This window comes from Sturnus vulgaris, chromosome 13 (genome assembly GCF_052056855.1).
Source record: "Sturnus vulgaris isolate bStuVul1 chromosome 13, bStuVul1.hap1, whole genome shotgun sequence".
Taxonomy (NCBI): domain Eukaryota; kingdom Metazoa; phylum Chordata; class Aves; order Passeriformes; family Sturnidae; genus Sturnus; species Sturnus vulgaris.
Genome location: NC_142255.1, coordinates 8,767,230 through 8,790,154, shown reverse-complemented (window position 1 = coordinate 8,790,154; position 22,925 = coordinate 8,767,230). Strand labels below are relative to the sequence as shown.

Sequence of the window (22,925 nt, the reverse complement as noted above, 5' to 3'; positions counted from 1 at the left end):
TCTGGGTGTGTATTTACACATCCTCAGATTTTAACCAACTCCCTTGGCAGTCAACACCAAGCCTGCCATGGAGGAACCCTGTGACCATCTGGGGTCTGTGCCAGCACACAGCTCATGAGCCACCAACCAACCAACAAAATTCTGAAACAAACTGTACAGTTGTACTTTTATTTGGACATTTTCCAGTGATAGCTATTAGGCTACAGTTTTTATGATGCATACATTTACTAAGTACAACATCAGACACTACAACAGATCAGAGCTCAGGTAATTCTGACAATGTTTTGTTTTTCATCTATGTACTGTAGTGGCATCAAGTGAAAACCTATGTTTAAAGGCTTTTACTCATCACATGAAGTATCAGCGTCTTAAAAAACCCATGTGTTTACTCATAATTTTAGTATGGTATTTGAAATGTGTTCAGTTTAAATCACAAATTACATATAGACCTTCAAATTGCAATTGCTGGTGTTTCCAAGTTGGGAACAAATGTTGATGGATATCAATCCACTTTCAATGAAGCTGATGCTGCTTTTTCCTGTAGTAGATTAATCTCATTTAACTGACTTTAGCACTTTTATGTTCCATCCCAGTTTGAAGTGTGAGAAGCAATTTTTCAAAATTTGGATAGAAGACTGTGTCCTAAACATCAGAATAAAATGATCACTGGAATAAAAATACACCAAACTGAATGAGGTAATTATTGTGCAAAATCTGAAGAATAACTATATATTTCTAAGGGGTCATTGACAAGTATTTTTCCAGCATCTGATAAAATCTATCATCTCAATAGATAATAAATTAAAATATAAAAGATATGTCCACATTAAAAGAGCATAACAATGATTCAAAGGAAAAAAAGTTTTTAAAATAATTCTGCATTATATTCCATGGTTAAAGAGATTTTAGTCCTAAGGTGAAAGTTATATTATACACTCACACTAAAATTTTACTTCTGAAAAGTGCATGTAAAATACTGCCATGTAAAATGTTAGATGAATTACCAACTGCACATCTATTCCAACTCAAAAATATTTTCCTTTAAAACATGTCAAGCAGCATATACTTTTAATGTGATATAAAAGTAATACCAGTCAAACCACTGAGTTTAAGGATGACACCTATAAATTACTAAACACTACTTTTTTTAAGGAAATGATACAATAAGGCTTTTTACAGGTAAACAAACTTGTAAAATAAACAAAAATACATTTAGGCATACATTTTAAACACTAACGCTTAAGTACTGGATACATTTCCTGATCTAAAGTATGAACATACTGTAATGCCAATTGTTTGTTTTTCAATAGGAGAAAAAAACTGGTAGGTCAGCATGTTCTCATGTGTTTTCTTTCCTAACCCTGTTACTGATGTGAAGGCTTTGCCATTACATTCTCACAAGTACAGTACCCTGACAGTCTGAAAATGACCTTACACCTTATTTGGAGCCACTTCACAGCAGCCAGAATTTCAGGAATCAAGTAACATTTGAAAAAGGAGTGTTTGGTATACAATGCAGAGGAAAATAATCTCCATCATTTAGCAAAGATCATTCAGAACCTTTTTACAATACAGTATCAATTCTTGGAAGTACTGGCATGATCCATCAAATGTAATATCGGCTGTTTGAATATAAGATGACAGGAGCATATTAAAATGATACTGACTAAGTTTATGTTGTCTTTATTTCCAATTTTAGCAACCATACAAACAGCATGTCTGCCTCTCAAGTAAAATAAAACTGAAATGTTTCAGTCTGCTTAACAGCACATTTTTTCTCTGTGAATTTGCAGGCAAACAGAGGAGCACCAAACAGTATAACAGTGTACCTCTAGGTTATTTATCAATATTGTAAAATAAATTAATGTTAACACTAAGATGCAGATTATTATAATACATTAAAAATATTGCACAATGCAACTGAGCAATGTGTGTGGCCTTATTTTTACATGTACATTTGAGCCATACACCACAGAACTGGAAGCCTACGTGAGGCTTCTGCACTTATGCCTCACATCGTGAAATGTGAATTTTATATAGCAGATCCAAGATGTGTGAGACAGAAAAATCTTTCCAGTAAAATGTGCAACATTCAAAATAACTCAGTTTCTTTTTCTGCACTCTGATTTCCAACCATTAAATCAGCATGAATCATAGTCAAGTGACAGCATCATATTCAAAACCTACTTAACTTTCTTGTCGGACAACCTTTCTAAGAATGAGAGCCTTGGGCTACTGCAGAAATTTTCTATTAAAGTTTTCCTCTCATATTCCAGTGTGAAAGTAGACTTTTCTCTGTTGTTTTTTTTTTCAAGTGGCAATAAACCAAGAGATTATACTCAAAATACACATTGTCATCTCTGGGGTCTACAAACAAAGAACAACATTAGACACACTCTATAACCTAAATAAATACTAAAATCATTACTGACTTCGGGTCGTTTGCTTCAAGATTCTGTATTTTTAGCTAACTACTTTTAAAAATAACTAAACTTATAATTTCCAGTGTGCTACTTGTGCTTAGTTACCATTTTCCTCTACAGGTGTTACTTGATACAATGTGCAAAAATCCAGTTAAAATAACGGACTGCAACAGACTGTAAATAAGGTTGACAACAAAAAATGAACTATCTTATTTTTAGTGCTTAGTATGATACTGTCATACATTTAAAACAACAGAATATGCAGCAGCGATTTAGTTTGCTTGGTAAACCACAGTTCTAACAAATGAACACCTAAGTTAGAGCATAGAGTGAGCTATAAGACTTATCACTACAATTTATGTCAAACTGACATAAATGAGGAAGTGGTTTAAGAAATAACTGTATATATTGCCAGTTTGTGTTTTTCCATTCCAGTTTTTACAAATTAAATGTAACAGGCTCCCATGTGACTGTGTATTCTACTACAAAATGTCTTACTTTCAAGTCTCCCATGTCCAGGACTGTGACTGTCCCCATTGGTCCCCACCTATGAGAAGATTACATATGGATTTTAATTTACACTATTTAAATATGTTACTAAAGATCTAAAAATGTCTCTAGACAGCTGAAGACACAATTTTTGTCCAAGCCCGATTTCCATACTCTGGAAATGTACGAATCAGTGATGTCCCCATAAATGCAATGACCCAGCACAAATGCATATCTTTCTAGGATCATTCAGCCTGTGGTGCTGCTGTGCAGTTTCCAGCTACCTTAACTACACATCTGGGCTTAGACTGGCTTTTGTTCAGAAAACGTGGGTTCAGTGGCTCACTATGTTTTAACAGGTACAGCTATCAGGCAACTGCTTCTCCATCTAACACTGACAGGACATCCTTGGGATCAGACACGGGATATGAAGCCCAGGCCCAAGCTGGCTGGGATCTGAATGGTTTCTAAAGCCAGAGAGGATGGATTAAACGGAAAAGTAACAGGGAAGATGTGTTTAGCATCCATGAGCAACTGAGGAGAGTCCTTCCTGTCTCGCAGCCGCACCTGCAGAGATAAGAAAGTGATGATGTCAGCATTTAGCCAGCTGACTGATAACAACCACCCCAAAAGATGATCTGTGCTTCCAGATGTGTGTGTGCAAACACACACTATGCCACTGAGCTGACACATTTACACCAACTGTGCCATTAAACTGTAGTTACTCTGATCAGCTTCAGTTCTGCACATCTCCCCCTTACAATGCAATCTGGCAATACTTAATATTCCCTTCAAAAGGAAGATTTTGCCCAGTATCTGGTAACCATCTTTTCAGCTTTATCTCAGTTCTACCTTCCCAATCTCCCTTATCTTGTTATACTGTAATTCAATTTCTAATAGACCAGAAAGTTCGTGTTTGTTTTGTAAATTTGCTCTACTGACTGCTTCTCTTTGGAGTTTTCAAAACGTTTCATTTTCACCAATATATACAAAAATAGAAGTGGTAAATTAAAACTTTGGTAGAAATATAGGCCTCAGTTTTCTAAGCACAGAACTTCACATCCAGACATAGGTCCGAGTTTGCATATCTAAATTTGCATATCTAAATCTTAGTGCTTGAAAAGTTGTCATACAAGTGAGCTTACATACACAAAGATGAATAAGCACAAAAATCTCTCACCTGAAAACCTCATACGTACTGACAGGGAAACTAACACTTTCAGGTAAGTCTGCAGACAGGAACTCATGACTGCTTAAATTTTAAGGCTGACATTACCTTTTCAATGCTGTTAAACTATGATAGCTAAAAAGCATAGTTTAATTCATTTTCCTGAATGTATTTCAGGAGCCAAGCAATTTTGGCTGATCAGAGGTTTTCTTAGAAATGTTTTTTGATGAAAAGATAGACATACCTGTATTGTACGTATAAATGACACCAAGACTCTCTCTTCAAACTCATTAACTGGAGTATACAAATTCAGAACTTTTACAATCTGTGAAGAAAAACAATCACTTTCAGGTTCATGTTACTGATCAGTCAACAGATGCATCCATGATTACTAATAATATAATTTTAAAATTAGCTATTTAAAAAAGAAAGGTATTTGAAAGTATCTGTTATTTTTTTGCTTTATTGATTAATGCAGAATTCCATCACCCTGCTCAATGCTATGTTAAATGACTGCCTCTTTCAGAACATCTGCTCTTTGGAGGTAGAAACCCTAAATTTCTACATATGTGATGAAAATACCAAATGATAGAAAAAAATCACATGAGAAGTAACTGATTGTTTACCTACCCACCCCCAAAAACATGATGTTTTTCTCACTCTAATTCTGACCCTGTAGTAATGACCTCCTGTAGTCTTACAACTTTTCTGTTTTTCAAGAGTGGGCTATTTCTTAAAAACAGGGCTAAGACCACCAAAGGAAAGAATTACATAACAAAGACTTTATATAATAATATGGGTGAAACTTGTAGAACCTATTAAAAATTATCTTTGTCTTTTTACCATACCCTTTATTAAAAAACCAAAACACTTTGTTAAAAAGTTAAAACACAGCACATGGAATTCTAACTTCTTATTCAGTAGAAAACTAGGTGATTTTCCAGTAGTGTGAATTAATAAATCAAAATGGCTTGATCAATGCAACTGCTAGTGCTGACACAACTGTGAAAGAAATAGGGAAATTTCTTCCTTTTCCTGGCGAGAATTGTTCATGCTTGGGTCCATTTATTCCTGTACAAGCTCTATGCAAATGTAGCATGGTTTGAAAAAGAAGTGCAACATATCTGTACAAAATCTGAGCTTTCACAAACAGGAGTCTGTTTACTGAGGTCCACTTGGTTCATCCTTTGAAGCTAACAGGTACAGTAACTTTACACTCTTGTTTGCAGACCCACAGATAACAGCTCTGTTTGAATTGTCCATCAACTTGGCTGGACACCAACTCTGATGGCAGAAAAGTCAATTCCTACTATCCTAGGCAGAGCTGTCTGGAGTACAGAGATGTCTTTGAACGAAGACTTTCCTCTAAGGATTTCCAAAAACTGGGAGACTGTGCACTTTACCCTGCATGATCTATAGAGCTTCCTCTCATTTGTTCAAAACTTATCTCAAACATCAGACTCAAAAGGGTCTGGTCCTTTCTTCACCCCTCCATCTGTTTTAGCAAAACAAAGTAAGAAACCTCCAATTCACGTGTGACAGCAGTGCTGGCAGGGATGGCAAACACCAAGAGAGCAGGGAGCTGCTCAGGAGGAACAGCAAGACAGACAGGATTGAGGATTTGCTCACCTGGGCAGTAGTCAGTGCATTGCACATTGAACAAATGGCTTCTGCATCTTCATCTGTTTTCTTTTTTACTTGCAACAACTGTGCAGCCTGGATGAGGGGTTCCAGGGTTTCCTTAGCCCCACTATTCATCAAATTCTTATCACGTAGCCATTCTTCCAGTTGACTCACATTGTACCTGTGCAAAGAGGTAACAGCATCAAGAACGTTAATGCTTGATTATAGATAAATGGAAAGAGTGTGCAATTTCTCTTTCCCAGTGCTGCTTCTTTGTCCTTATGTGTTTTCCTTCTTGTTATTTTGTCTTCACACTGTTTTCTTCCAATTAAGGCAGGGATTTTGACTTTCATAACAGTTAGAAACTATGGTCAAAGATTTCCACTAACTAGTCTTTCCCATTTGTTTCTGTTCCTATTAATTGCGTGAATGTTATAAGAAGAAAAGCAAATGAAGTCTTGTCCATGTTAAAGTACAGTGAGGCTTTGGGAGGGACTTGAGGGACTGGAATGCCCTGGCTAAATTTCCTGACAGAAGTCAATAAAATCAATTGGACAAGTGGTGTGAAATGCAGGAGATGATTCAGATGGCTTTACCTCAGGATGCAGCAAACTAGTGTAGACAAAGAGCAATCCATTGCACCACCAGTATACAAAAAATGCAGCAGGTACGTTTGCTGTTCTTCTCTAAAAGCTAAGAAAGCAGTTACCAACCTTTCACCCACAGTTCTGATTCCTACTTGATAATGACACACTTTTGTCTACCACATTTCCTTTAATGTCAGGTAGGATTTGGCCAAAGTCAACTAAGCTGTTTTTAACCGAATGTCACCAAATCATTTGAACATCATCTGCATCTGGAAAAATAAATATTCCAGATATCTGCAGCTCCATCCAAATGATACTCAGCAACGTCAAGAGTTCAGTAAGATTTCCAGCAGTCATTGAAGAGAAGTGGAACGAGCTTTCCCACCTTATCTGCATTCCCTTGCTCCAGGAGCACATGTCCTTGCGCAGGAGCAGGTTATTGAGTGTGACAGCCCCGATGATGTAGAACATCTGCTTGACCACCTGCTTGATGAGCTCTGGGTCCATGCCATGCTGACACATGACCGAGTGGAAGGAGTTCAGCTGCCGGATGATGGAGTCCAGGGTGTAGGTGCCCTCATCAGCAATGCTGGATGTTCTCTTCCGCAGCCCTGTCGGTTTCACCCCTGAGACCCCCTGGATGGTCTCGTGCTCCAGCATTCCTGAAACTGCATTTCATTGACACCATCATTGTAAGGACTGAAAACTGCTGGTACACAAGGATATTGTGCAAGACAGCAAAGCAGAGAGAGCAGGCTGGGCTTTCTGCTAGCCACAGTTTACCATGATTTCCAGAAATTCTGTGTCCCACTATGTTCTGCAAAAATCTAAGTTCACAGGGTTTTCACAAAGATTACAGCATGTGTGTTTAAAACGACAGTCTGAATCTAGCTCAGGAAAGTACTTTTTTCCTCCCAGGGTCATATGAGCAGCAGAGTCAGCAAACTGAGAGCTGTTCCATTCTTCTAAATGTTGTGATTGGAAAGCATAATGAAAATTTCTGTGGGAGTACTGTCTGAACTGAAAATGAAAAGTATTCTAATTAAAAAAAAAAAAAGAAAACCTCTCTGAATGTTAGCTTTATCACTGCTTGTGATTTAATTCCTCACTGCTGTCCATAACAACCAAACATACTAATTTCAATTAAGAGTTCTCATGTAATTAAAGTCTAATTTTTCCATGGGATATCTCCTAACAGACAGGGCAACAAATACCAGATTGCCCTGACAGCTTCTTCCTGCAAATGCCTGATTTATGCCATGCATGAATAAGGTATACCAGTTTATTCTGGCACTGCCAGAAGAACCAGTCACAGTTTAGTTTGTCCTCTAATCCAACCTGTCCAGAATAGTCCTTGTCATCTATGAACAGAATACCACGAGAACTATTAATGAAACTCTGCTGTTTAGGAAGAAATATAAGACACATCTACTACCACCATCACGATTTTCATTTTGGTACTATGTTGTGAAGCTTAAGGAATTCAACTTTGCCTTACCAATCATTGGTTGCAGAATATTTTCCAACACTCGGACAAGCTGTTGGTAGATCTGAATAGCCAAGTCACTCAGTACTTGTCTGTATTCAGCTAAATCAAAATTAGTGAGGCAGTGTTCATTTTGACGAGGTGTATTATGCTTCATAAAGCCCTGAATTCATAAAATAACAGAAATTAATGCTTCAGTAGAGCACAAAAATATTACACAAACCCAGTATTTGCATTTTCTTTCATGCAACTGACAAATAATACCTTAAGTTACAGCCCCTGAAAATTTTAGTTTGGAACTTTGTCTGATTGAGGCTAATGCTAGGATTTGCTTTTCAAGTGTGATGCCCAGAGCATTTGCTTCCTTAACTCAAAATTTCAGGTCTGTGACACAGGAAGAAACTCTGCCAGCTTTCTGGCAGGCAAGACTCCCTCCCACTCCAGCATGGGCATTTTCACCTTCCAAAAGCCCAGTTAAGCTTGAAAGAGGAATTGGGCATATCACAGCCTCCAAACATCAACTGGTCTGCCATCCTATGGCTAAAAGGCTTAATACAGCCTTTTTGATAGGGAGTGCAGTGAATCATTGCTAAAAACCATAAGAGCAGCTGCCAGATTCTCCTGCTTAATCTGAGCTGGCCCTTTTGAGAGCCCAATGCCATCCAGACTCTGGGTCCCAGCCCACAATAAAGGGAAGCTGGCTCAAATCTTATATCCCTGCACTTTCCACTGATGCTGTCACCATCATTCCAAAAGGTGCAGCCATTTTAAGAGATTATGACTCGACCTTTTATTTATCTTTTAACAAGATTTGTTAAAGAGCAGTGCTGACAACAGTACTGGAGAGCAAGAGAAACCAGAGAAAGAGCAGTGCTTACTTCTTCTCCACTGTACTGCTTCAAACAGTGCAAAAATCGGCAGGTGTTGGACAGCCAGAAGGACACTGTTTCAAAGTCATCTCCTCTTTTCTGAAGATAAAAATAAACAGGGTTTAGCAAAGACTGGTAGGAGAAATAAAAAATAGAATGCAACATACACAGCTAAACACTTAACATACATGTTATAGTAGATCTTCATTCTGATGTTTTGCAAAACTTTGTGTATTACAGTAATGTATTAGGAAAGCAAGCATTTTGGCAAAGTTCCATTTAACACCCTCCCTGTTTTCCTTAGTGTTTTTCATGAATATTATTTCCTCCACAGAGATGATCCTTCTGTGTTTTACACACCCATCCAAATTGCTCTGGGCAGAAATCAAAGAGCAATGTGACTGTATTCCCAAAATACCCAATGACTCCTGTGAAGAGCCCAGCAGGGAAGAATGGAATGATACAGAGCCAGCAGGAGCAGGGAACAATTCAGTTTTATGAATGCACTTACACCATAACCATTTTGTCAGCCTGATATGGAAAATGAAACAAAACAACAAATCCTTCTCACCAAAGAACACAGGGTTGAGTATCTGCTGAGTAGTTCTAGAGCTCCACAGTGTGCACTTCCTTCACTTAAAAATGTTCAAAAATTCCCATGGACATCTAAGCTCCTCCAGGATTGTTTACTAAGTATTTTTTTTAAACTTGTAGTTTGATTAAAGGCTTGACTTTTGACACATCTCTCTCATTTAAAAAATAAAAAACTATATAAACATAAAACATATTTATGTTTTAATCATGCCTTCAAGATACACCTGGCCTGAACTGTCCCAGCCAACTCCTTGCCAAGACTTTGGGCAGTAACATATTATCATCAGTGTAATCTGTAGGTGAAGCAAATGAGGAATCTGTTAACCAAAACTGTAAATGAAACTGTTTATTTAAATGCTCTGGAAAAGATTAACCATTTGTAGTCTGCAAACTCTGACTACATCCAAAACTTTATAAGCTGAGCTTCAGAAGAAGGAGACTATTCAAAACTAATGAGAAGGTAGCTCCTTTCTCATTAATTAAATACATCTCTGCTACTATATGGATAAAATGCCAGCAATGTAATTTGTAATTTTTTAAACACAACTCTTGAGACTTTAGTGAGAATTCACTGGTCACAAATCCAGAGTCAATTCATTGAAAACCTTTTCCTCATCCTCCTAACATAAAATCAAAAGTGAATTTTAAATTAACGTTTTTTTTCTAAACTAAGCAGGCTAACTAACCTTTAGCACTTTTTTGATGCCATTGATAGTGGAAGTCAACAACGACCGCACTTTCTGGTCATCATTCAGGTAATCTGCATGGCGCACACACATGAACAAAATATATGCTGGTAGTCCTGGAATCAGGTTGACAGCTACCCCACGTGGTTTCAGCTCTTGGGAAAAACAAACACACATTATCTTGTTGAGTGTCAAGTCACTGGAAGATGTTATATGAGGTAATTGCAACCTCCCCAGTTCATAGCATATACATATATATATATGTAGCTCTATATATATATACCTCTAGCCAGTGAAAACTCAGAGCAAAACTAAGAGCCACCTTCTTGGTAAAAAAACAGAATAAGAAAATATAAGTGTCTGCCAAAAATATGCAGGCATGTTAATATGTACTATACTCATGAAGAAGGATAATTAGATTACAATACACATTTAGGAACTGTAGATAAACTGAACACTGTCAAAACCAAAATAAGCTATTAATTTCCTAATCCACATTCTGTGTTCTTATCATTCATTTTTCAGAGTGTATAGAAGCAGAGAAGGCCACAACTGAGAAAGATGCTTACCTAAAATAAGATTCTTGACAAGTTTTTGTTCATCCTCCTTCTTATATTCCAGCATCCCTTGGAAGTCCTTTTCTTTCCGTGGGATGTTAACTGGACGAATAGGTTCATCAATGATTTGTCCAGGTGATATGTTCTCCATCTGGCCAACTTCAGAGAGGGAATGAAAAGAAATATTACATTTTCCAGTGAAACCAATACATACCAGAGACATTTCTGTAACATTCCTAAGCAAAGTCCTGGCTCCAGCAGGACAGGGAAGACAATATTAAGAGCAAAACTGAGAAAACTGATTTGTTGAGAAAAAGGTGGTTCAATAAGTGAAGGAAAAGGGGCTGGGGGGGGGGGGGGGCAGGAAGCAAAACAAAGGCAATCACTCATGATAAACCCCCAGCCCTGATGGGGGAATTGATGTCCAACCAGTCTCAAACAACAGCTCTCTTGTGTACAAAACACCCTCCTGTGGTTCCTGCCATGAGGAGGTGCAGCATATGGAATATTCCTTTAGCCTGGGTCAGCAGTCCTGGCTGTGTGCCCATGTGCCCTCCCACCTCAGCCTACTGAGGGGATGGAGTGGGGAAAAAAGGAAACCTTGACCCTGTTCAGCAGTAGCCAAAACACCAGTGTGCTCCCAGCAATGTCATAGACTCAAATCCAAAACACAGCATCACACAGCCTGCTATGATGAAAGTTAACTGCATCCCAGTCACACCTACTGCATCTTTCTAAGGTAATTAGGCAATAAACACAGCCCAAACCATAATTTCAGGAGCATTTTCCCACTCTGTATTATGTATGAACATTACTGTGATCTTGTCCAGAGAAGTAACTGAACAATATCGAAAGACTTTTTTAAAAATCCACTTAGTTTGAATAACCAACTTTCATATTCAAAGGAAAATTGGGTAACTTATTTTTGCCTGGTTCATATTTAGTACTGCTTTTCTCTTGACAAAACCAGATACTGTCTTTAAGTACACAAACAGTGCAGGAAACATTCCCTTATGTTTGAATACTTTCTGCCTTCAGAGAAACATCAATCTCCTTTTCTCAACTTCTAAGAACACACAGAGGTCTGAGCACATGTCCTGCTTCTGCAGTCAACAGAGGCTAAAGCTACTGAAGACATCACAACTGCTACAACAGATGGATATGATGACAATCAGATCAAAATCTTTCTCTCAAAATACAAAAGTACCTTCGAGTTCACCGATCTTCTTAGCAAATACTTTCAACTGCTTCTTTAACTTGCGAACAGTTTTGTCCTGCTTTTCCAGCTGCTCCATTAAATCCTGTAAATTCAAATAAGGGAAAAATTAAGATATGGGAACAATCCTGCACCATGTGACAGAGACAAAAACAATGCTGTTAGAATTACGAGGCAGTGAGGAAAGCTGAACAGAAGTGCCATCCTCTGGCCGAGGGTTGCAAGCTGGTACAGTGCCTATAACACAAGCCAAATACTGCAAATATTATTAAGTTATATGCAGCATGACAAAGGCAAAGCTCATAGGCAGGTAGATTCTGCAGACACTCAGAATGAGGCCAGTTCATACAGTAAAAGATATTTTGCTGCAAACACATCTCCCTAATGCTTCCTCCCTGCTCTTCCAAATGCCTCACAGAAATTATTTTATTTCTTATTAAACAGCTATCTTGTATTTCTGCATCCTTTATTCCTGTCTTTAAGACTGGCTCCTTATTCAGACCTATTCATGTTATGAGAAGATGAGATTCCTAAGAAAGAGACTATAACTTGCACTCAAATTTACAAAATCAAGCATCCAAACATCATTTCTTGTGTTGCTCTGCCATCTCCCTTGCTGTCATCACATTTCCTTACACTGAAACAGGTTTCTTGCATGTTTTTATTCTGAATAACATCTAGCACCTAAAAGTCCTATTCTTTTAATAAATCGTATTTGTCCTTCAAAGGAACACTCCCCAGAAATCTACCTTTGAATACTTCTGTGACATATCTGTTGTAGTACATTCATAAAATAATTGTGTAATTAAAAAAGGGAAAGTCTTTCTAAAGAAAGCAAAACCTCAAGCTCAAACAAATTGAAAGCCATTCCAGGTTAAGTGTTGGAAAGCAGCTTAGAAGAAAAATCTCGTAAGTGTGAGGATTATTCTTGGCACTGGCAGGAACATAAGGGATCGTGAACTCCCTGCATCAAAAACATCATCTGGGAAGCTACCCCTCTTCTGAAGTACTGAAAGATTTCAATGCAGCACAGGCACAAACCTTAATCATGTAGTAAAAAATTTTACTGACGCAATATACTTGAGCAGTAAGATATTAGGCCTGTTGACAACACAATCGAGGCCATGCTTCACATCCAAAGCACTGTCCAATTTTACAACAGAAATTCTATTAATCACATTACATACTTGCTGTCAGATAAAACAATTTCTCCTGAAATTAACAAAAAGATATATGTAAGTTCAACAAACTGTTTCATATGTCTCAAGGAAGGGATATGATTTCAGAACAACCTCTATGTCAGGACTAAGGGAATAAAGTTCTTTCTATGGCTCCTCTAAACAAGTTTAACAGATTTCACATCTCATTAAGATGTGGAAACTCATAAATTAAAATCTTTCAAGCTCACATATGGTGCTGTCTATAATTACTATGAAGATACTATTTCCAATGTCATTCTTCGTATTTTGCATTTCTGAAAATTATTAAAATAATAAAAGATTCAGACTATGACTGGATTGCTGGCATTATTCACCTTGATAAGGATCAGTCCTCTACTTTTCTGAACTGAATCTAAATGCATCAAACTTGCAAACCAAAGAGTAGTTTTAAAAATTGAACATATTTTGCATCATGTACCTCTTTTCCAGGGCAGTATTAAATAGTATTCAAAAAGAAACTGCTTTGCTCGCAGTGCAAGGCTCATATTAGTAACAAAACTGTGCATCAAAAAGAAACACAGATTACACAAAGGACACTAAGACTAACAAAAAAAGCAGTGAAGGAAGTAATTGGCACCACGAAGCTCTCTGCAGGGGCATTTCCTCTGAAAGGGAGAAAAGGAGACAGCCTGCTTTTCAATTAGTGCTTCAGAAACAGAGACAAGAGAGAAACAGCATTCACGTGAGCTACATACAATCATCCTCTTGTAAAGGGAAATCCGGTACAACTGATACTTCTTGGGATCATCTGCATACAACTCCTCATAAAACTGCAAAAATAGGCACAGGGTTGGTTTTTCCTCCCTCCCTCTGAGACACTGACACTTCAGTGAGCACTGTACAGATTAAATCAGAACACACCAAGATCAAGAATCTTCTACTTTTAGGTAGTCTAGGCCTTAGTTGTGTTCATGCCAGCACCTCCCAGAGAAGCTGATGTAGATGAGTTGCAGAACAGTCAGATCTTTTAAAAATGGGCCATACTAGGACTGTGAAAGCATGGAATACAACCTTTGTGAGAACAGGGACATTTCCTTATGCTAATCAAGATGAGATTGCAGTGAACACTACAATTCTGACATGGCATGTGGAAAGCTGCAAATTGTTTCCACTCCAGGGCTAGGAGTGGAACTGAAACATACACCTGGCTTGGAGTGGACTTGCAATACTCAAACATCTGACGTGAAATACGGAGGAATGAGTCTATATTTAACAGGTAAAATTACATTCAGTGTATTTGAAAACAAAGAACTCCTCTGGGATGTAATTACATGACTGTGTGTTGTCTTGGGAACACAATGATGAGTAGGTCTCTGGGGGGAAAAATGGCTAAAAATTGTAACATATGACTAAGCAGCAGGAGGGAGCTGCTGAGAGAAACATTCACCATCTACCTTTGCCAGTGAGAGACTCGGCTGCTGAGGCAAACTTACACTTTTAGCCAGTTCTCCAACACGTATCAGCTGAATTATCTGATTCTTTACTTAAAATCTTTGGTATTAAGACAAGACCCCAACAGTGATAACTTCTGTCATGTACATTAGCAGGAAACAGTACACTTTGGCTTGTTTGGAGGGAGCAGTGAGTCACAGTAGGATTTTTCTGGCTGAAGTAGCATGTTTCCCTTTACCAATAATAAGCCAAACATATCCCAACACAGGTCTCCTTGGAAGATTTCCCCAGAAATGAAGTAGCCCACACAGGATGAACACACTCCTTTGTGGAAGAAGGTAGAGAGTTTTGCCCAATCCTTCCTTCACACAAAAATGTTGTGCAGTACACATGGAATACCAACTATTAGCTAAGTGACTTCTAACCAGCTTTCTTTTTACTGAAGTATTTCTTTTTTCAAAACATACTGAATAGCTGGAGCTCGTAAAATGGTGGATTATCTGTGTAGCTTCAGGCAGGGAAGAGAGAAATGGGAAGATAAATTACATTTAATAATTAAAGAATTAGATCAGAACTTTTCAATGAAATAAACAAACAAACATATTTCAGGGGAAACACCACTCCTTGGTATTATTTGTTTTTATGACTTCTCTGGATATCTATTCTATTCTATAGAATAGAATTCCATATCACATTCTATTTAGCCATGACTACACTCACCAGCTGAAAACTGGGATCCACAAACTTCCTCCATGCCCCAAACTCCAAACCAATTTCCTGAAACATTACCACTTCAGGAGCAATCACAAGCCTCTCTCTCCCATTAGCTTCCACTCAAGAAAACCACTACCCTCGTGCACTTTTCCTGCAGGAAGCTGCCACCTGGGACACGATAAGGAGCTGCAGGTGTGGCAGGTAAGTGCCCACGGTTTCTCGTACCAGGTTCTCGTTGGTGAGCCGGGTGATCTCGTGCTGCAGGCTGGCCTCGATTCGCGCCTCCGGGGGCAGCTGCAGGTTCTGTGCCAGCAGCTGCTGCTGCCGGTTGTTCTCCTCCTTCAGGCTCTGGATCTCCCCTCGCAGAGATTCCAGCTCATTCTCGTGGCTCTTCTTCTGAGACTGAAGCTGAGACTCCAGCAGCCTAAGGAGGTTGAGCAACAGTTGGTGTGAGCACACTCTGAAAGTCACATCCCCAATTCTCAGAGGGAGTGTAAAGCTTTAGCTGCTGCTCAGGAACAATTAGCCATGGCTTGCAAAGGAAAATGAAAAAGGCAGAGTACTCTTTAAACCCTTCAGTATGCCTTCTAATTAAATTAAGCTTGCATGATCAAAAAGTGAAGAGAGAGAAGCTAATTGTGACACTGCTTTGCATTTCCTTTGATTGAACACATACTGTACACGGTGCCACTGTGGCAATAAATGTAAAGCTAAGTATTCACAGAATTGACTGAAGGGGCTTTAAAGAGGTTTTACCTCTAAACAAATCAAATAACCTAAGATGAAGACGACACTATGTTCACTTAAGTTAGCACCTTGCAATATTAACAACGGAAAATATTTTTAGAGTTAACTTTTTCAGTCAGAAACCATTTAATTGCAAATGCACATAAATAATCTTAATTTTTGCATTAAACCCAACATTTTTCAGAGGGTTGTCCCTAATGCACGGAAGGTCCACAACAGAATCAGACTTAGGACTGAAATCCAGGAGCTTTATCCTCACCACTAATCATTCTTTCCCCTTGGGCACATCACATTTCAAATTCTTCTCATTGTGAAATGGGGATAACACATTACCAGCCTCCTGCCAGGCACGGCTGGAGGATCTACTCCTGCTTGCAAGGCACTGTCCAAGCGCTCTGACTCACAATTTTGTAGGTACACAGGAAATGACAATACTACTGACTACCTGTGTTCAATTAGACAATATTTCAGGCTTTAAATATGCATAAGGCAGGAACATGTATTAATAACTAGACTGATGAAGCACACAAGGGCAAATAGTCATTTACCTGCACTGCTCTGCCATTTAATATAAAACTTCTTGTCTCTACAGTGCCAGGACAAGAGGCACAGAGCAAACCTTGCTCTGCAGAACACTTGCTCTAAGTTAGATCTTCACAGGTTTACACAACAATGTTAGGGGTAGAATGTGTTAGCACCAGAATAGAAAAGACTTTAGTTAGTAGCAGTCATTGCAAAATACCACTTTCTGTAGTTATTGGTACCAAATGCAGACACTGAAGGACATCAGCAGGGCTGATGCAGTGAATTAGCTGCCAGGACAGGACTAGGAAGCATTTTGGAAGTCAGGGACACCAAGGAACAAAGAGAGCCAGAGCTGCACTTCTTGACAAGGTGACTCCTGCCCGCCCCATGACCAGCACAGTCTTTGCAGAGACCACAGGGATCCCACTGAGACTTCAACACCATGAGGAACTAAAGATTACTTCTCTTTCTTTGTTATTTTAGGACTTACATTTTGGATCTGGCATGGAGAGGCATGGGAGAAGAATGTTTAATTTACTGAACTTGAGACACAAGGAGAGTAAGACCCATTTCAGCTTGAAATTTAAGAGTACACTGAAGCTACTTAAATAATAGTTTAATAATTAGTAAAATGAATGTACTTTAGGCTGGAAAACTGTCAGGAACATCAATTTTGAAACTTGGTATAATGGCACACAAATAGTACATGGCTACAAATACTTTTCAGCTGTGGAGCTTCTGGTATTTTACAGCCTACTTTTGTGCAAGTGTTCTTTTGAATTATGTATTGGCTGTTGTACCATCTTAAACTTTTTAAATGATAAAACCTGACAAGTAGAAAGCTTCAGGGACTAGGTTTGAGGAAACTCCTTAATCTGTATAATTTGTGCATTCTTTTTTTCTAACTGTTAAAGCAATAGAAGTACTTTAGCTAAAGCAAACCCATAGCAAGGGGCACCGTTAGCTAGAAAAGAAGATGCAAATGAAGGAAAAAAAAACCATTCTGAGAAGTCTGGTAACCTGTTGGCTTGTTTTAACCCTTCATAAGCCAGCCAAAGTTCTCCGTCCTCATTCAGCATATGATAGTCCTGGGGAGATTGCCTTTCAAGAAACGTGTTTAAAAAAATACAAGAGATATATGTGATGGTGATGAGGTGACATGGCAAGGACATTACACACTACATTTACAGTTACAATAAAAAAGAAACAAAAAGTGCTCTAAAACAACTTAGCAAATTACTTTTCTTGTTTATGTGTTTTTCTTCTTAATGATGCAATTCAGATGTCAGTGACAGCCCAGCTGGTTGCAGCATTCTGTGCTGTTACAATAAATGCATTGGCACACACTGTTGTGACCACTGGTGACAAACCAGCCTGGGGAATGGCACCCAGGCAGGGCCATGCAGCAATTAGAGGCTAAGGAGATGGAAATTCAGAAAGCTTGATTTTACATTTCCCCATTATTTCCAAATGCTTTCAAATACCTCACACAACAATTTTACTGAAATTGAAAACAAGTTATAACCCCAGCTCTGAGTGTTCTCTAGACATACATGGATGGAACTGACTGAACACAATATACACAGTGTGTCACAGCAGACCCCAAGTGATCACAAAATAAAGAAAGAGAACTTGTACCTGTTTGTTTCCTTCAGTCCAATATATGCCTGTGCTATTTCACCTTTGTCTTTCATCTTCTGTACGTCCTCCAAGAGGATTGTAGCATCTGTCATTGTATGCTGGAAAAAGAATGATAATTTCCAGTAAATTTAACAACATCACTGCTCCTTGAATCCGTGTTTTCTTCATGTGGAACACTAATCCTTGGGTAGCCACATTAAGTAAGTGTGTGTATCTGAGCAAGAGGCTGGTCCGTAATTTCTGTTTCCATTTGGGTTATCTTTTAAAGCAAATGCATATAAAATAGTCAAATATTGGTGTGTCTAGTAAGTGGGTACGTATATTAATCTCTTTCCATTTGTTCATCACATAAAAGGAACAAAATAAATTTCACTAAATGCTGAATTTGCATTTTATTCAAATTACCAGGAACAGCAGCTAATACTAAAACTGAAGCAGCATAGTTTTGCCAGCTTAATTCTATTAATATTTCTTAAACATAGCATTGCATAGGGTCTTTAAAACTTCAAAAATAGGAACTATTTCTCACTGATGTATTTTAAACACTCTGTCAAAGCAGGAAAGAATTGACAAGAGTGAGATTTTCTAATTTAGATAGCATCATAGTACCATTTTGTTTCAGTTTTGAATGTTTATTATGGCACTTTTGCTTTTTCTTCAGTAACTCTTGAAATACTTAATAGATGTTTACAGTCACCTTGGCCTGTCTGATCTGAGTCACTGTCATGGAGTACCACAGGACTTTAATGAATAGAAGAGATGGAATTCTGACTTTCTGACTTTCAAAACAAGCAGATGATGTTTTCATGAGCACAATTTTGAAAAGTATTTACAATAAGAACTTCACAGACATAAATTCTGGAGCCTAGATCTCTATGTCTAGCATGATTTGTATTATCCAATATGAAAAACAATAAAATATGTAAGCTCCTCAAAGAATTATTCCCAACATCTTTATGAGATCTTTGAGGTTTTTCTACTATTAATTTACTACAGAGTAAAACTGCTGTATCTCACCTGCCAATCTATCAAGTTTTAGCAGTCTGAACATCTATCATCTAGAGTCAGTTCAGGCTCTTATACTCCTATACGTATTCAACTGCATTTTCGAATCAAACATTCATCAATTCCCATCCAGTATCTAGAGATGACAACGTGAGTCTACAATGTTTGCTGCCTGCCAAGGACAGCAAACACTCTAAAGTAAGGTGGTACTTCATACCACAGACACTGAATTTGCTGTGAAATATAAGGGCTTTGCAAGTTAACAGAGGTCTGATTCCCAGATCCCAGTGCTCCCTGGATCACTGTCCTTACCCCTCAAACATACCCAGCAAGAAACATGATGGAGCTGACTACACCAATTCCTAAATCCTTCCTTTCATATTCAGGTTGTCATATACCAACACTTCAAAACTGTTAAATCTGCTTGTTTTGAATTAACTTGTTTTCCTGTGCAGAGCATGAAAATGGAGATGCAAAGGACATAGAATTATGGGAAAAGTCTTTCAATAATACCAAAGTAAAATGAAAGCACATGTAGGCTACTTAAGAAGCAGGGAAATGACAGCTCAATATTTTTGAGGGTTATTTCAGCATTTGGGAAGTTCTGGTTTATAACTGTAGAAGAAAATGTGTACCTTATCCTCCTGGCAATCAAATTGGTAGGCAAGAAAGAAGAAAAAGAAAACATTAAAAAAAAAATCTGTCTGTGCTGCAGCTGTCCAACCTAAAAAGCAGAAGCTATCTGCAAACTGGCTGCTGGCCATCCCACAGGTCACCTTCCTATTTCCCTCATACTCATAGCTGCTGTAAAATCAACACTTGCATCCCACCACTGCTGAGAATGGTATTGAAAGATTTAGTAAGTATTTCTTTACAATGTTCTAAATACTACAGAAAAATGTGTTCTTTTTTTTTACAGGCAGTCATTTAAAACAAGACTTACATATCTTCATGCACCAGAGACTTCCAGTTTACTTAGGACAAATATAGACATAACTTTGCAGCAGCAAAGGAAAGATGACACATCTGTTCACTTCTTGCTGCAGTTATGAAACACGAGATAGCTCAGTTCAGTGGAAATTACTAGTTCCTTGATTTACATGATACCTTTTCAGGTTGAATGATTCCTATTTGCAAAGCTATTACTTTCCTAACTATGTCAGCAGAGTCAGAGCTTTTTAGAAGATGTGCATTTCAGTTGTAATCTACTATTCTTTCTATAAAAGCACATAGCACCTATCAAATAATAACATGGAATTTACATATCTTCAGAGGCCATCTTTACAAAATGTTACTGACTTGCAATCATATAGACGTAGAACAAGCTCTTCTTTTTACTGAACTATTAATTGAAAGGAATTCCTGAGAATTCCCCTGAATTTTCCAGTCCAGCCACACACTAGAGAAATGATACAGCTCCCAGTGAGAATTATTTGTGCACTGTTCAAGGAGTCTGTGGGGATCAGACCTTTGGTACAGTCTGTACATCTTCACATGAATGAAGGTAGAGAAGCCCCAGACTGGTTGATTAATACAAACTCCTAATTCAGACTGCTGTGATTTGGGCACTAATAATGGACCAATGGATTACACTCAGAAAGGTTTTCAAACCCAGACTATTTTCTTCTGCCATTTCAAGCATGCTGTTAATAAATAAAGCACATTAATGATGCAATCTAACTCTCCTACACAGTGCACCTGCTGAGTGTGATTTACCTTGGGCTGAATTGCCTCTTTCTGGCTAACAAGCTGAGACCTCAGGATGAGAACTTCTTCCTTGCGTACTTCAAGCTCCTCACTGACCGAGGTCAGCTGGTCCAGGAGGACTCTGTATGCTGGGGCTCCAGGAGCAGTCACCTCTGGAGCTCGTGTCTCTGTCAGGGCCTTCTGCAGCTCATTCAACTCATTCTTCAGTTTTTTATTCTCAGATTCAAGCTCTTGACGCTGCAAGAAATGGACAATCCTGTCACCCAGCAGCACTGCAACATGTCTGTAACCCACGGGTACAAACTATGGATAGAAGTGATGTGTATGGAAGAATGATGTGTAACTGCAAGAAATCAATCAGTCTCCCCTGCATCCCTGGCCTCTTGACTACAGTCAATAGTGTCTGGGAGGATACCACTAACAGGACTAACCTTCTGTATGAAATGCAAAACCAGAGCACACACACATGAATCAGACAGATTTGATGGGAAACAGAATTGCCAATCTTTTTTTCCCTCTTATTCTCCCCTTAGCAAAAAAAAAAAAAAAGTTCACACCAAATAGTGGCCAGCAGGCTAAGAAAATTTTGCATCGCTATTAGGAAATATTTTTTACTTTTAGTGGTCTAAAGATATGCAGTAATTTAGATAATCTTTCTGAAAAAAAGACCTACATTTATCACTGTATTTTTTCTCAAATTAACTTGCAAGCTGTACTAAGTGTTTTAACGGAGAACTTCCCCTGGCTTAGGGGATCTTTTTGTTTTGCATCCCCAGCCACACATTCTACACCTCAAAAGGAGCAGCCCTACAATGAAAGGACTGCTGGGGAATATTTGTTCTAGTTTCTCCAGCTACTATTTAGAAACAGGAGGGCTGATATAATTTTCTATGCCAACAGATACAATTGGTGGCAAGAGTCTTACTAGAAAAAACCCAGAAACCTCCGCTTTAGAATTACCTTGAGCGACTCATACTCCAACTCTGCACCTCTTATGGGAGGCCTTTCTTCCTCCTATGAAAGAATATAAACAAGTGTGAGAACTAAAAATCCTTAATCGAGGTAGGAAAACAAAAGGAAACTGAAATTATTTTCCTATAAAACCATAAAACACTCATTCTGGTACTGCTAACTGCTGTGGTTTGAATATTGTCATTGTCTCCTTTAGTTCTGAGTTTATGACACATAATTGGTTACTATAAATAAAATCACATACTGTCACTGGCAATGAAACAGAGCAGGATGAACCCCAGCACGCTGAAGAAATTCACTGGTAGAAATGTAGTAAGAAACAATTGCCAAAACTTGTTTCATAATTTTCTAAGAACTTAAGGAGACCAAATCAGGAGAATTTAAATTACCATCAGCTAACGTGTCTAAGCCCAGGGCTTTGGCTATACGTCCTGGTTGAAATGCTTCTTCTTCTGCCTCAAATGAAGAATTACCCATTTTCCCCATCATTGAAGTAGATTTCCTTATGGCTATTCTGTAATAAAAACAGCCTTTTGGCCATTTTTTTAAGTGAAGTCCCAAGTACTTTTTGTTCCTCTTGTCTTCCCTCAGAGGATCTCAAAGACCTTGGAAAACTAAATAACCAGTTCCTAGAACTAAGCACCAGTACTAAATTTGTCATTAAATAAAGCAAGTGCAAGAGGAAGATACAGATTTAGTGAAAGCCAGTCAGCATTCACAGAGCTGTTGTTTCACAGGAAGGGACACTCTGGTGTCAGCATTTGATCAGCTGCAAGGAGTCCACCTTAGCTTTGGCACGGAGAGCCTGTTCTTCCTTTCTGTCCAGTTCATCCTGCAGGGATTGCTTTTCCTGCTCCAGTTCTGAAACCCGTTTCTGCAGCTTGAGGAACAGAGACATGTCCAGCGCTGCTTTTTTCTCACTAGGCTCCTGCTTTGGAAACAACAGAGGGAAGTCAAGAAGTGTTCCCTTCCACAGCACAAGGAAGCACGACAGTGAGTAAAGAGGGGAAACAGACTGGGGAAAGAGAGGAACACAGAAATGTTACTTGATTCTGAGCATTGACTATCTAAAATATTTCATCAGCTATCAAACACTATTTTTAAAAAGGATTTACTAGTAGAAAATGTTTCTAAGCCTAAAGCCTAGCAAAAGAAAGCACTAGACACTACCTAGCAGACAGGAGGTCTATAACTAACCATACCTTATAGTCTTACTTGTTTGAAGGGGGGAAAGTAGAAAAAAGAAAAAGTTTGTGGTTAGACTCACCTGGAAACAACCGTAAATAAGGGCTTTTTTGTTTGTT

General features: G+C 38.4%; 1 protein-coding gene across 3 annotated transcripts in view; it reads right to left on the bottom strand.

Moving 5' to 3' along the window:
* Positions 1-139: 139 nt before the first annotated feature.
* Positions 140-22,925, bottom strand: part of MYO5A (myosin VA) — a 97,889-nt gene continuing 75,103 nt past the window's right edge. The window contains exons 26-41 of one of the 3 annotated variants that reach the window (XM_088172522.1): positions 22,406-22,549; positions 21,610-21,663; positions 20,659-20,886; positions 19,578-19,586; positions 17,935-18,035; positions 15,250-15,448; positions 13,614-13,688; positions 11,690-11,783; positions 10,495-10,641; positions 9,926-10,080; positions 8,655-8,744; positions 7,789-7,939; positions 6,676-6,958; positions 5,710-5,884; positions 4,325-4,405; positions 140-3,479 (exon numbers count right to left, since the gene is read on the bottom strand). In XM_088172522.1, coding sequence (XP_088028648.1) covers positions 3,327-3,479; positions 4,325-4,405; positions 5,710-5,884; positions 6,676-6,958; positions 7,789-7,939; positions 8,655-8,744; positions 9,926-10,080; positions 10,495-10,641; positions 11,690-11,783; positions 13,614-13,688; positions 15,250-15,448; positions 17,935-18,035; positions 19,578-19,586; positions 20,659-20,886; positions 21,610-21,663; positions 22,406-22,549 — 2,139 coding nt within the window. In that variant the 3' untranslated portion in view covers positions 140-3,326. Of the gene's footprint in view, positions 3,480-4,324; positions 4,406-5,709; positions 5,885-6,675; positions 6,959-7,788; positions 7,940-8,654; positions 8,745-9,925; positions 10,081-10,494; positions 10,642-11,689; positions 11,784-13,613; positions 13,689-15,249; positions 15,449-17,934; positions 18,036-19,577; positions 19,587-20,658; positions 20,887-21,609; positions 21,664-22,405; positions 22,553-22,925 lie in introns of all 3 variants that reach the window. The other 2 variants (XM_088172521.1, XM_014874025.2) reach the window with 2 other exon arrangements.